Here is an 11928-nt window from a genome sequence, read left to right as displayed (position 1 = left end):
AAGGAGGGAAGAGGCTGGGTGAGCCCCAAGGAGCTGAGGCTGGTCTGGTACCAGAATCAGGGTGACCTGCCTATCGGGGTGTCGTCCCCTGGACCCTGCCCCGGGCTGGGTTTTCAAGGCCCAGGCATGTTAAGCAGGAGCCACTCTTGGGGAAGGGCGGACAAGTAGGAGTTTGGGTCAGAGCTCCAAGGGCAGTGATGCTCTACCCCCTGCCGATTTAAGGCAATCCCATTCAGGCTGGGGGGGCGGGCAGGGGCCAGCTGGTGAGACCAGGCCACCTCTGGACTCAGCCGGGCAGCCAGTAGCATATGGGGCCTCTGGCCGGGAGAGGGAATGGGGACAGGCTGAGGATGTAGAGAAGGGCTGGGCTGCTCTGGAGACACCTGCCCTCCAGGTAGAGGCTGGGTTTTGGCGCCCACAACAGCACCCAGGATTCCAGAGTCCCAGACAAGTGCCCTGCGCTTCCTGCTCTCAGAGGGGAAGAAAGACAGTGACGTGTGCCAGGCAGCCCCTGGCGGGAGCTATGGTAGAACCCACATTCAGTGCACCCTGCTCAGCCGGGCACCCGGATTCTCCCGTCCATGTGGGTCCCACACTGGTGCCCAAGCACCTCGGGGTGGGAAAGGGTCGGTGGTCCCTCCCTGCCCCTCATCTCCTCCCAGGAAAGCAGCTCAGGCCCAGCTCCGGGGCCAGAGACAGAGGGGTGGGTGTCGAGGAGAAGGCCACAGGGGAGGCATGTGGGAAGCAGGAAGAGGAAACAGCCGTGGCCAGCAGGGCTGCCAAGAAGTCTTCTGGGCCGGCCATTAGCCCTTGTTCCTCAGTCCTCCCAGGGCCATGCAGGCCCCCTCCTGTCCGTCGTCGTGCTCTCGGAGAACTCTCGTCTCTCGTCCTGGGGCCGCAGCAGGGTGGGCCCGGCTCAGAAGATGCTCTGCCGCCGGCTCTTCCCTCGGCCTGGAGAACAGAGTGGGGGGTGGGGGTGTGGCTGCAGAGAGGGGGCTGGGCAGCAGGGTGCCCCGGGGACCAGGCAGAAGGGCAACCTTGGGGGCTGCTCTGACAGGGCTAGCAAAAGCATGCTCCTGGAAGCCAGTCGGTTCTGGGTTCAAATCCCATCCCTGTTACGGACCAGCTGTGTGAAACTGTCCTCACCTCCCTGTGTCTCACATTCATTGATGATGAAACAGGGACCATGAATAGTATCTATTTCAGGGCTCCTGGCTGGATCTGTCAGTAGAGCCCGTGATGTGTGATCTTGGGGTCATGAACTGGAGCCCCACATCGGGTGTAAAGATTACTTAAAATCACACACACACAAAATACCTACTTCAAAGGGTATTTTAGGATGATACGAAATAATGTACTTGTCACATCTGAGGCCATCAGCTGTTCTAGAGACAAGGTATGGTTCTCCCAGAATGGAGGTGGAGAATTCTAGAATGGAATTGTGGAGAATTCCAGAATAGAGAGAACCCAGAACGGAGGTGGGTTTGCAGACAGAATGTAGCCCAGAGATCATGCACCTTCCTCAGGGCTCTGTCAGATGCCGGGTTGGGGCTGACAAGGGACACGCTGTGGGAGGAAGCCTGGGCAGAAGATAGGGAAACCAGTCCCTTCCCTGCTCTCCCTGGGCCCCCCAAAGGGAGGCCAATGTTGCGGGGAGGCCATGCTAACTGCCCACTCTGTTCTTCAAGAGGGAGGAGCAGCCTGTCCTGGTCTCTTCTAATAAGGGGGCGGGGCAGGGGCAGGGGAGGCGCGAGCCCCTACCTGGCTGCTGGAAGGCCAGGCCCCGATAGCCCGGGTCCTTCTGGAGCTGGATCTCCTTCAGGGAGAAGATGGATGCCGCTGTGGGGAGAGAGGAGAAAGGTAGGGAGAGGGCTGAGCCCCTGCGGGGAGCCCCCACACTCACAGAGGGCCCTCTGGCTGGGGAACCCCTTCATTCAGGACTGCCCCAGGAACACCTAACTGGGCCTTTCAGGCGGCTTCTTAGATCCCACAGTTTTGCCCTTAGTTACAGTCGGGAACCCAAGGAGGGGAAGTCCTGTGCCCAAGCAGCTTGCTGCGCTGGGAGCCTCCGGCCTCTTTGCTCCAGCTCTTCCACCCACACCTGCCGCCCCATTTCTTTGGCTCTGGGGTGACCCTGGTCCCTCCCCCAACCTCCCCACACTCACTGTCTTCAAGCTGGTGCACACGCTCTCCCAGAGACCGGAAGTAGGGGTGGTTCAGGGCTGCCTCTGCTGCTAGGCGACTCTTGGATTCGTACTGAAAGGTACAGGGTGGGCTATGGGGCCCTGGCTGGGGGACTCTGGGGACCCCTCGGTGCAGCAACTCCTACACTGAGTTAGATGGCCAGCATGAGGGGGTCCCGAGTCTAACCCAGGAGCCCGCAGGGTCTGCTGCCAGCCTCCCCCTCCAAGCCAGCCTGAGGCAGTCTCCGGGCTCAGCTCCCAGATCTCCAGCCACCGAGAGAAAACCAGAAATGGGACTTCCTGAGTGACCTCCTTTTGGGATGGAAGTCCAGAGGCTAAAGCCTCTGCGATCATAACATTAATAATAGCAATACTAACATGTAATACCAACAACTCCCCTTTACTGTGCACTTCCTTCAAGGCAGGTCCCACACTAAGTGTGTTCCATTATCTCAGTGTGTCCTTGTGACCAGCTTAGGAAATATGAATTATCAATTCCTCTTTGCAGTGGAGGAAATGGAAGCTCAGGAAAGTTCTAGGACTTGCCCAAGGCTACATAGTAAGAGGGTATGAACTGCGTTTGAGTTCAGAGTGCACCCACTCCCACCTCTGTGTGGGAACCAGTGCTGGGGGGCAGGGGCTGGGGGTAAGGGGATGGGGTGGAATATGGGGGAGGGTGTGTGCTGTGAGCTCAGAGGCGGGTGGAGGGCCCAGGTGGGGTCTCTGGCCTTCAGGCTGCCTGTCCCTGGGCCCCGCCGGGGGTACACTCACCAGGAGGAGGCTGGTCAGAAGGTGGATGCCATCAGTGTCCAACCTGCAGGAGGAAGGAACTGGCACAGGCCTGGCCTGGTTGGGGGACTGGGGGGCTGGGGGTCCCCATGGCCACCTCCAGGAGGGACAGCCCGGGCCAAGACCAGGAGAGGTGTGGGGCAGCAGGGCTACCTGGGAGCATGGCTGATGAGTGGCTGCGGGAGGTACCGCGGGAAGTTGTAGGCTCTGAACTCGGACAGGGCCATCACGCCGGGCCACGTCTCTTCCGTAGGGGTCCCTGGGGAGATGAGAAGGCATGGGAAGCGCACAGTGAGGGGCCAGGGCCACGGGCGACTGGGAAGGGTGCAATGAAGGAGGTGGGGGCAGACAATGGCGAAGGCCACAGGGGTCGCTGCCCCGTGGAGAGCGAGTGGGAGCCCCTCTTCCCAGTCCCTGTGTGAGCCTGGGCTGGACAGAGTTCTGGCGCCCCCTGGTGGCGAGAGGGTAGGAGCGGCCGGAGACTGACCGAGGAGTCGGAAGATGAGGTGCAGCTCCTCCTTGACCGTGGAGCCGGGGAAGAGGGGCCTCCCCGTGGCCATCTCGTAGTGGATGCAGCCCACGCCCCTGCGGGGAGCAATGGGCAGGGGCGGCGTCAGGCTGGGCCTCTTCGCACCCGCCCTTCCTAGGGCTGTTCCACCAGGGCACCAAGGACGCCCTGCCATCCTGCCATCGTGGCTCCAAGGGTCCTGGCTCTGGGGTGGGCGGCCCAAGACAGCGGAGGCTAGCACAGCTGCATCCGCCACTGGGGCCTCTTTTTGGGGCTCCTCTGGGCTCTAGGGCGCTTTAACCTCTCCCCTCACCCCATAGAGTTTGGGTCTGCACCCACGTAGCAGTTTCTCAAGCAGCGCTATCTCAGACTCTGTCCCACGGAAGAGGCGAGTCCGCAAATCCACTCTCTTGGGGACCCCGGGGCACAGAACACAGTGGCATTAATCAGAAACCTGGGTTTCAGCTTTAAAATTGGGCTTTTTTTTTTTCATTCTACACCAAATCATATGCATGTTAATTTTAACACACACACACACAAATAATAGATCCTTTCCAAAATTTTCAGTAGAACTGATGCTTGGGGAAGATTCGTCGTATTTACGGTGGCGGCCCTCCCGCACCCTCTGGGAACCTCCCAGGGATCCCTGCGGCAGTATTTCAGAAGCAGAGCCGGGGAGGGTCTACTTAGAGCCCCGGGAACGCTAACGGAGTCCAGACTTAATTCTTTCCCATCCGGTTACTTCAGGAGGAGGTCACATGGCTTCTAGTCAAAGGAGGTTAGGCAGTTCTTGGCAGAGGGCCTTGAAGCAGCAAAAGGGAATGTGGAGGTGTGGGAACCCCCCTGGCCCTGGTCCCACAGCGCCCACTCACCACATATCAATGGGGGTGGAGTACTCGGTAGACCCCAGCAGCACATCAGGGGGCCTGTACCACAGGGTCACCACCTCATTGGAGTAGGTCTTCGTGGGCACTGACTTGGCCCGCGCCAGTCCTGGGGATGGACCCGTCACTGAGCCTCCCAGCTCCCTGCCCCCCACCCGCACCCCCCTTCCAGCGAAGACCGTTCGGGACCCGCCCCCTGGCCCGGACCCGCCCCCTGGCCCCGGCGGGCCCCGCCCTCACCGAAGTCAGCCAGCTTCAGCTCTCCCCTCTCGCTAATGAGCAGGTTCTGCGGTTTCAGGTCTCTGTGCAGGATTTTGCGGCGGTGGCAGTAGGCAAGGCCCCGGAGCAGCTGGAACATGAAAATCTGAGGGAGGAGGGGATGAGAAAGGTGAGCAGTGGAAGGCAGGTGTGTCCCACCTGGGAGAATCTATGTTTCTGCCCCATGGCTGGGGAGGGGGTGGGGTGTGCGGTAAGGTCCCCGGGGAGCTACGCTGGTTCACCACCCGCGCTGTGCCCCCTCCTGGGCTCCATGCATCCCAGGGAGTCCCATCCACAGAGGAGGGCCCCAGGTGTGTGGAGGAGTCAGCAGGGTGCTGGAGGCCAGAGCATTGTCTGGCCAGGAGCTGAGGGGGCACCACGCAGGGCCAGGAAGCCCACCGGAGTGGGGAGCCATGCACTTGGTTCTCTCACGATGGCCAGAAGGGGTCTTTCCTCCCTTCAAGCTTCTCCACAAGCCTCCTTTCATCCATATACCCATTTTACAGATGTAAAACATGCTCAGAGTTGGAGAGGGAATTTTGTATCATCGGCTAGATGGTGGCAGAGGGTGCGTGTCTGCACTGGGGTGGGGGGGTGCTTAGCACAGTTCCTGGGATTCCCTGAATGGCAGTGACTTTGCACGCCCTCATACCTTGGAAGGTCTGAGCAACCTCGCAGCTGGGCCCCTGGTGGTAAGAACGGTGCCTGTGTTGGGCTTGAGAACAGATGGGGACCGAAATGGGGCACCCAGGGGCAGGCGGCCCTTACGGAGGCCCTCACCTTGACATTGTGCATGCTCATGAGGTTTCCGCAGTGGTCCAGATACTGCTTCAGGTCACTGTCCTGGAACACAGAGCCTGGCTCAGCCCTGACCTGTCTTGACCTCTAACCGGAAGCTCCTCCCTGGGCAGGGCCCAGGCTCTGAGCTGCCCTTACACCTCCTGGGCCCACTCCTGCATGGGAGCATCTGAGAACCTGATTTTAGAACAAGGCCTGGGCTGCCCCCCACCCCGCCCCCACACCCCACCGCAGAGGGGAGAAGCTGCTAGCTCCAGCCCAACTCACCAGGTACTCAAACACCAGGGTGAGAGACCGCTCCGTGTGGATGAGGTCATGCAGGGTCACAATATTGGCATGCTTTAGGTTCCTCAGGAGAGACACTGTGGGGTGACAGGCCTGCCTGGGTCCCTGTGACCCCACACACCCCTCACACCCTCTCTTCCTGGGATCAGCCCCTAGCAGACCCCACTCCGGCAATGACCTTCTGCCCCGAGGCTCCCACTGGGGCTCACGTCAATGAAGCCCTCCTCCCAGGAGCCCCCAGGAGCTCAGGACCCTAGGGTGCCGTACCCTCTCGGATGGCCGTGCAAGGTGCCCCCTCCTCGTGCTCCAGCCGGATCTCCTTCAGGGCCACGAGGTTCTCCGTCAGCTTGCTGCGTCCTTTGAAGACCGTGGCGTAGGTTCCCTGGGGACAAGAACCCCCACAGCGCCGGCCACACTCAGGGCGCACACTCCTCTGTCCAGCGCCCTCCTCTTTGTGTGTCTGCTTGGGCTGTGCCCTTCCCCCCTTCTTCTCCTTTCACTGAAATTCCATGTTTGCTCCAAGGTCCATCTCTCTCTGACTCTGTCCCTTCCTCCTCCCTGTTCCAAATGAACCGTCCTTCCCCTGAGCCCCCAGCAGGTGAGGCGCCCTTCTGTTAGAACGCCAGTTTTATTCTTCCTTATGTTGATGTTTACAGGTAGGTCTCCTCTCTGGGTTCCTGGAGGGAGACGGCTGTGTCTTCCTCCTGTTTGTAAACCTCTGGCCGCCCCAAGGCCCTGCCACAAAGCGGAGCGCAGTGGTAACAGAGACAGCTAACGGCCCACAGGGTGGCCCCTGCACCAGGCACGGTGTAAGCGTGCATGCAAGCTTATTATAGTAACCGAGCCCGACCTCGAGACAGCCCTAGGACACACAGCCGTTGCATCTCCATTTGACAGAGGGAAAAAAAAAAAAAAAAAAGGCACAGAGAGGTCACATAACTGGCCCAAGGCCACAGAGTTAGTAAATGGCAGAGACAGGATTCAAACCCAGAGAAATAGTTGCAGGAAAAACAGACAAACTGGATTATGCCCAGAGCCCACGGGCCCCACGCCATCCTCATGCCTTCCTCCAGGACCCGGGCCCCCCTCAATGCCTGCAAAAGGCTGGGCCAGATTGGATGGCCAAGATGGTATGTCTCCACGGGGCAGGAGCAATAAGGCAGGACAGGGCGGCACGGGAGAGCCTGTCCCTGCTCCTCACCGCCCTGCCCAGCCTCTTACCTCCCCCAGTTTGTCCAGTTTCACATACGTTTCCAGTTTTCCAAAGCCGATATCTGACTGAGAGGGAAAGACACAGGGTCCTGTGAGTGTGAAGGCCACGCAGCCCGACGTGCATGACACCCCCCCCAGCCAGCCTCCAGGAGGGAAGGGAATGAGACCCCCATCAGGGAGAGGGAACAACAGAGCCTAGCACGGATGAATGCAGCCACAAGTCCTGCCTCTTGGTCTCTCCCCTCTGTCCCCATGATAAAGGAAGGAACCCTTGGAAGTATGAGTTTCTTCCTCCCCTGGCAGTGGAGGGGGCGGAGTCAGGGCCCAGGCACCTGGGATTGCCACACACCTTCAAAACCTATCCTCTCCACCATGCTCAGACCACTAGAGCCTCGTGGGAAGAAACTGCCTTGTTCCCCACTGTACCTCAAGTGTCCAGTTCAGAACCCGCCTCCCCAGCAGTCTCTCTCATCAGCATACTTCCTCTAGCTCAGTGGTACCCGACCCTTAGCAACGGAGTTTCCTGGGCCCCACCACCCGGAGTCTGACTCTGTAGGTATCTGGAGTGGGGGGCCAGAGTCCACGTTTTGCAAGGGGCTCCCAAGGAAATATGATAAGCAGCCGTGACCGGAAAGCACATGCCAGCTGGTCTAGGGGTCTCACCGCAGTGGAAACCGTGGGGGCCCAGAGAAGGCTAGGGGCTCTGCTCCAGCCCTGGTGGGACTCACCTAGGGGAAGGCACGTCGCTGACCAAGGACTACAAGCTTGCGAATCCGCTGAAGCCAGCAGGTGGCGCCAGAGGCCCACAAACTGCTGCAGGACTCCGCGGGGCCAGGCAAACCCCATCTGATGTGTCCAAGCTGGGTCTCCCCTGGTGACCCCTGACCCTCTTAGGACTCACCAAGGATGCTCGGCGGGACATGCGGCTGAGCGGCTTGGGCAGGTCCGGACTCTCCAGCTGTAGCTTCTGCAGGAATTCCTGGGGTAGGCGGATGTCCATGGGCAGAGACAGCCTCTTACTGATGTCCTGCAGTGGCCGGGATGAGAGGGGGACACCTGTGCTTGCTCCAGGTTACCTCGTGCTGTGGGACCCTCACTCATCACCCAGGGCCTGGCTTTCCCTGTAGAGCAACCCCAGCAGGGCCAAACCACAGGCTGTGACCCCAGGCTCAAAGCTGCTTCAAAGATGCGCTCAGAGACATATGTGAACACGCAGGAGTTGCTGTGGGACCTCAGGAGGTTCCCTTCCCCTCTCTGGGCTGCAGTATAACCATCCAGAGAATGAGATTCCAACGGATAAGAAGCCTATTTTTCTCATACGTGGGTCCATGCCTACGAGTCATAAAACAGTAGTCAAGTTGTCTAGCTTCCTATGTACCAGGACTGTTCTAGGCACTTGGTATATATTAACTTGCTTAATCTTCCCGATGACCATTTTAACACAAGGAGACTGGTATGCAGAGGTTGAGACACTTGCTCAAGGTCACAGAGATGACCGACAGCAGAGCTGGGATGTGAATCCATGAAGTCAGGGTCCCAGGTGGTCACCCTCCTTGGGTATATACTGTTGCCGGTTCCCAGGGGAGAGCCCATCGACCCTCACCTCCATGGAGAAGCGGCGCTGGTTTTGCCGCCGGTACTGCATGCCGGGGGACAGCTGCCCAGGGTCCTCCCCACTGTCCGTCGGGGAGAAGGTGCTGGACTCTGGCTGGGGGTCTCTGCCAAGAGGCCCAAGCTGCAGGTCTGAGAGGGGAAGGCGTCAGCTGCCCACCCTGCCCCTCCGCCCCGGGGGTGGGGGTGGGGGGAAGGGAGACTGCCTCCCACCTCTGTCCTCCCCCAGCCATGAGGGCCGGGTCAGGGAGGGCCTCGGCGGGGCAGGGGGGCGGCCGGACCCCTCACCCTCATTGCGCCGGTTGTGGAGCTGGTTGAACTGCTCTGTGAACTCAGCCAAGGACTCCTCGATGGTCTCGGTGCGTGGCACAGACAGGGAGAGACGACGCTTGAAGTTCTTCATCTTGTTCATGGTCAGCGGGGGCCGGGGCGGTGGGGTCTGAGACGGTGGGGGGGGCAGAGTGGGTGAGAACAAGGCATGAGGCTGGGCTGACAGCAGATGCGAATTCTGGGTCTGGGTCTCCGCTGGCCCATCGAGCTCTGAGGCCTGCACCTCCGAAGGCCTTCTTCACCGAGATTTCAGGACGTAGCCCTCTCCCTCCCTGAGAATCCCGCTCCCCCACCACTACCCCTCCCCCCCCCCCCCCCCCCCCCCCCCCCGCGCCCGGGGAGGTAGTCACACTATGGACTAATCAGTGTAGCAAACTGTGGCCTAATAGCAGTATGACGTGCCAGCAAGATCCTGGGGGCCTCACCAGGGCCAGACCTTTGAGCTGCTGGAGGTCTAGAGAATTCTCCAAAGAGGCCTGGAGTGGCAGGGAGGGGACCGGAACTCGGGCCAATAGCTCTTCACCAACTTGTGTGTAAGAGCCTGAGTATGTCAACAGCCAGTAAGTCTTACTGACGCCCAGCGGCTGAACCCAGCTCAGCCCGCGGCCTCATGACAGAGTCTGGTCCAAACCCCACTTCATCCTCACACTGACACCTGGAGGTCCCTCTCTGGCTTGTCCTAGGCCTCTGGGAGGCAGGAAAGGAGAAGGGACAAGGGAGGGGACGTGTGCCTCTGAGCTGGCCCAATGCCGTCTCTCCAGCTGAAATGTGGGAGGTCAGGAGCAGCTGAAGGTATCAGGGGAAACACAGAAGCTTGCAGGAGAAAGAGGGCCCCAGGGACAGGAGGCTGAAGCCCTCTCATGCCAGAGCCCTGAAGGGGCAGAGTGTCCACGCTGCAGAGAACATAGCGCAGGGAAGGGTGGGCTGCTCTGTTCCCCTCAAGGCCCCTTCCCGAGCCAGAAAGTGTTCCCTCCCAGGGCTCCCCAGCCCTCGTGCTCTGTGAGTGAGGGGGTACCCTGCTGTCCACTCAGTTAGACTGCCTCTTCCTGCACACCCCTCCTTCCATATCTTGCCCTGAAAACCCACCTGCCTCTCCAGTCACCACCACCCCCCACCCCGCCACTCCCCTCCATGATGTCCTAAGTTCTCGGTGCAGCTGTCCCTGGTCCTGCTCGGCCCACACCTCCCTGGTGAACAGAGGACCAAGAGGCGTCCCAAGCGCCCCACCGACACGGGCCAAGAAGGCATCCACGGCCAGTCCTGTGATGGGAGAGGGGCCACCCCGCACCCCCTCCCAGCTTTTACCTGAACAGCCAGGCACAGCCCTTTCCCAATCACTAGCTGGTAATCTGAGGCCAAAGCTGGTAATCTGAGGCCAAAGACCCCTTCTGAGTCCTCCTGGTTTAAGGGCTTCTGGGTCTGGGACATGTTCGCTTTGCTTCACAGTCATCCTCTGTCCTCAGCCAGCCCGGAGAGGGCTCTTCCCTGGGCCAGCAGGCTCCTGGCTGCCCCCACACTCCCGGGGTAGCTACCTGCAGCAGCTCTGAGCGCAGAGATGAAGGGGGGTGGCAGCCAGGCCCTCCTCCCTCAGGTTGGCACAGCAGAGCCATCTCTGTCCCTGGGCCCCGGAGTCGCCCTAGGTTCAGTTCAGACAGGTGAGGACCGAGTAGCTACTACATGCTGGGTCACATGTAATCACATGGGGAGTGAGTGTGGTCCCTGTTCTCCAGGAACTCAGGGGCTCCTGATGCCCCCTCTAAGAAGGCATCCGAAGCTCTTCTTCCAGCTTCCTTGGCAAAGCCCAACACCTCGGACTTTCCTGAGTCCCTGTCCCTAAGCTCATTCCTGCCCACCAGCCTCTGGTGCTCCTTCCTGGCCCCCTGCACTCACAGGCCCGCCGTCTGCAGGACACACGGACAGACGTGAAGCTCCCAGCGGGCACTCACCCCACCTTATCCTGCCGTGTGCAGGCGGCCAGGGGCCAGAGCATGTCCCCTAACAGAAGCTTCGTGACAGCGGCCGCACATGGGTTCCAGGGACAGGGGGACCTAGATGTGCCCTACCCGTCGCCGGACATTTCCCAGCAGGACAGGAGAGTGGAGATGTCCCCACTGGACAGGTCAGTTGTCTACAGAGTTGTTGAACCTCAGTAGCACCAGGGAGGATTTTTAAAAATTCAGATTCCTGGGTCTCCCTGTCAGAGTCTGGAACTGAAGACGGTGACTGTGAAAATGAATTTCTTTAAAAAAGCATCCCCAGGGGCGCCTGGGGGGCTCAGTCAGTTAAACATCTGTCTTCAGCTCAGGTCATGATCCCAGGGTGTTGGGATTGAGTCCCCCGTCAGGCTTCCTGCTAAGCAAGGAGCCCATTCCTCCCTCCGCCTGCCACTCTCCCCTATTTGAGCCCCCCACGCTCTCTGACAAATAGATAAATAAAATCTTAAAAAAAAAAAAAGCATTCTTAGTGATCTGGAGCCTTGGTGAGAAGCATCTGAGGTCTGGGTAAGGGATGGTAATTCACCCAGGATTCCAGATTGCCCTACTGTGCTGAGACACGGTATCCTCTGAGCTGGGGAGAAGGAGGGCAGACGTCAGGCTGAGTGGAGCAGCAGAGGCCCCCCCCCTTTCCCAACACCCCACAACCCAGAAGGGGAAGAAACATCTGCCCTGCAGACTGATGTTCCAGCTCGGTCATGGTTAGCCTAGGGCGATGGGAGGAGCCAGGCACTTGGCTCCTTTAGGTCTGAGCTCCGCCAAGAGGGAGTAGGCACGCCCCCTTCTAAAAACAGGGCTCCCCCATAAAGCCGTCCTGCCGTCTGGGATTTATGGGATAGCATGTTGGGTTTGTGTTCAGGAATCCACCAGTAGCTGCCATAAATCTTATACCCTTGCTCTTGCCTGTGGGGGAGGGGGGCTCATCAGAAACCTTCTAGGAGGGAGACCTTCGATTTCTGCAAAACAAAAGAGAGCCAGCCCTGAGTGGCACCTGCTCCTGCCATCCCCTCAGCTCCCTTAGGAGCAAGGGGCCACCAGCTGGGGCCTGGGGTGCGATGGAGGGTGGGCTGGGGAGC

General features: G+C 59.7%; 1 protein-coding gene across 1 annotated transcript; it reads right to left on the bottom strand.

Annotated features, from left to right (window-relative positions):
* Positions 1-307: 307 nt before the first annotated feature.
* Positions 308-8964, bottom strand: LOC111151055 (cyclin dependent kinase 18). The gene is made up of 15 exons (XM_022508787.1): positions 8817-8964; positions 8521-8660; positions 7819-7944; positions 6927-6983; positions 5973-6087; positions 5688-5782; positions 5403-5465; positions 4605-4728; positions 4353-4473; positions 3460-3557; positions 3126-3231; positions 2955-2997; positions 2166-2256; positions 1762-1839; positions 308-951 (listed from the first exon to the last, which is right to left on the bottom strand). The coding sequence occupies exons 1-15, from the start codon at positions 8938-8940 to the stop codon at positions 917-919; spliced, it is 1416 nt and encodes a 471-aa protein (XP_022364495.1). The 5' UTR covers positions 8941-8964; the 3' UTR covers positions 308-916.
* Positions 8965-11928: the final 2964 nt, after the last annotated feature.

This window comes from Enhydra lutris, unplaced genomic scaffold (assembly GCF_002288905.1).
Source record: "Enhydra lutris kenyoni isolate GAN:26980312 unplaced genomic scaffold, ASM228890v2 scaffoldscaffold25, whole genome shotgun sequence".
Taxonomy (NCBI): Eukaryota; Metazoa; Chordata; class Mammalia; order Carnivora; family Mustelidae; genus Enhydra; species Enhydra lutris.
Note: the sequence above shows the minus strand (reverse complement) of the source record. Positions and strands in the feature narration are given on the sequence as shown.

Bases quoted from the DNA above. Each gene is read 5' to 3' on its own strand.
- LOC111151055 (XM_022508787.1), bottom strand. From the start codon at position 8,940: ATGAACAAGATGAAGAACTTCAAGCGTCGTCTCTCCCTGTCTGTGCCA. The intron at 5,466-5,687 runs GTGAGTTGGGCT...TCTGTGTTCCAG, and splicing joins CCCTGGTGTTTGAGTACCTG to GACAGTGACCTGAAGCAGTA. The intron at 2,257-2,954 runs GTGAGTGTACCC...TGTACCTTTCAG, and splicing joins TTCTGACCAGCCTCCTCCTG to TACGAATCCAAGAGTCGCCT.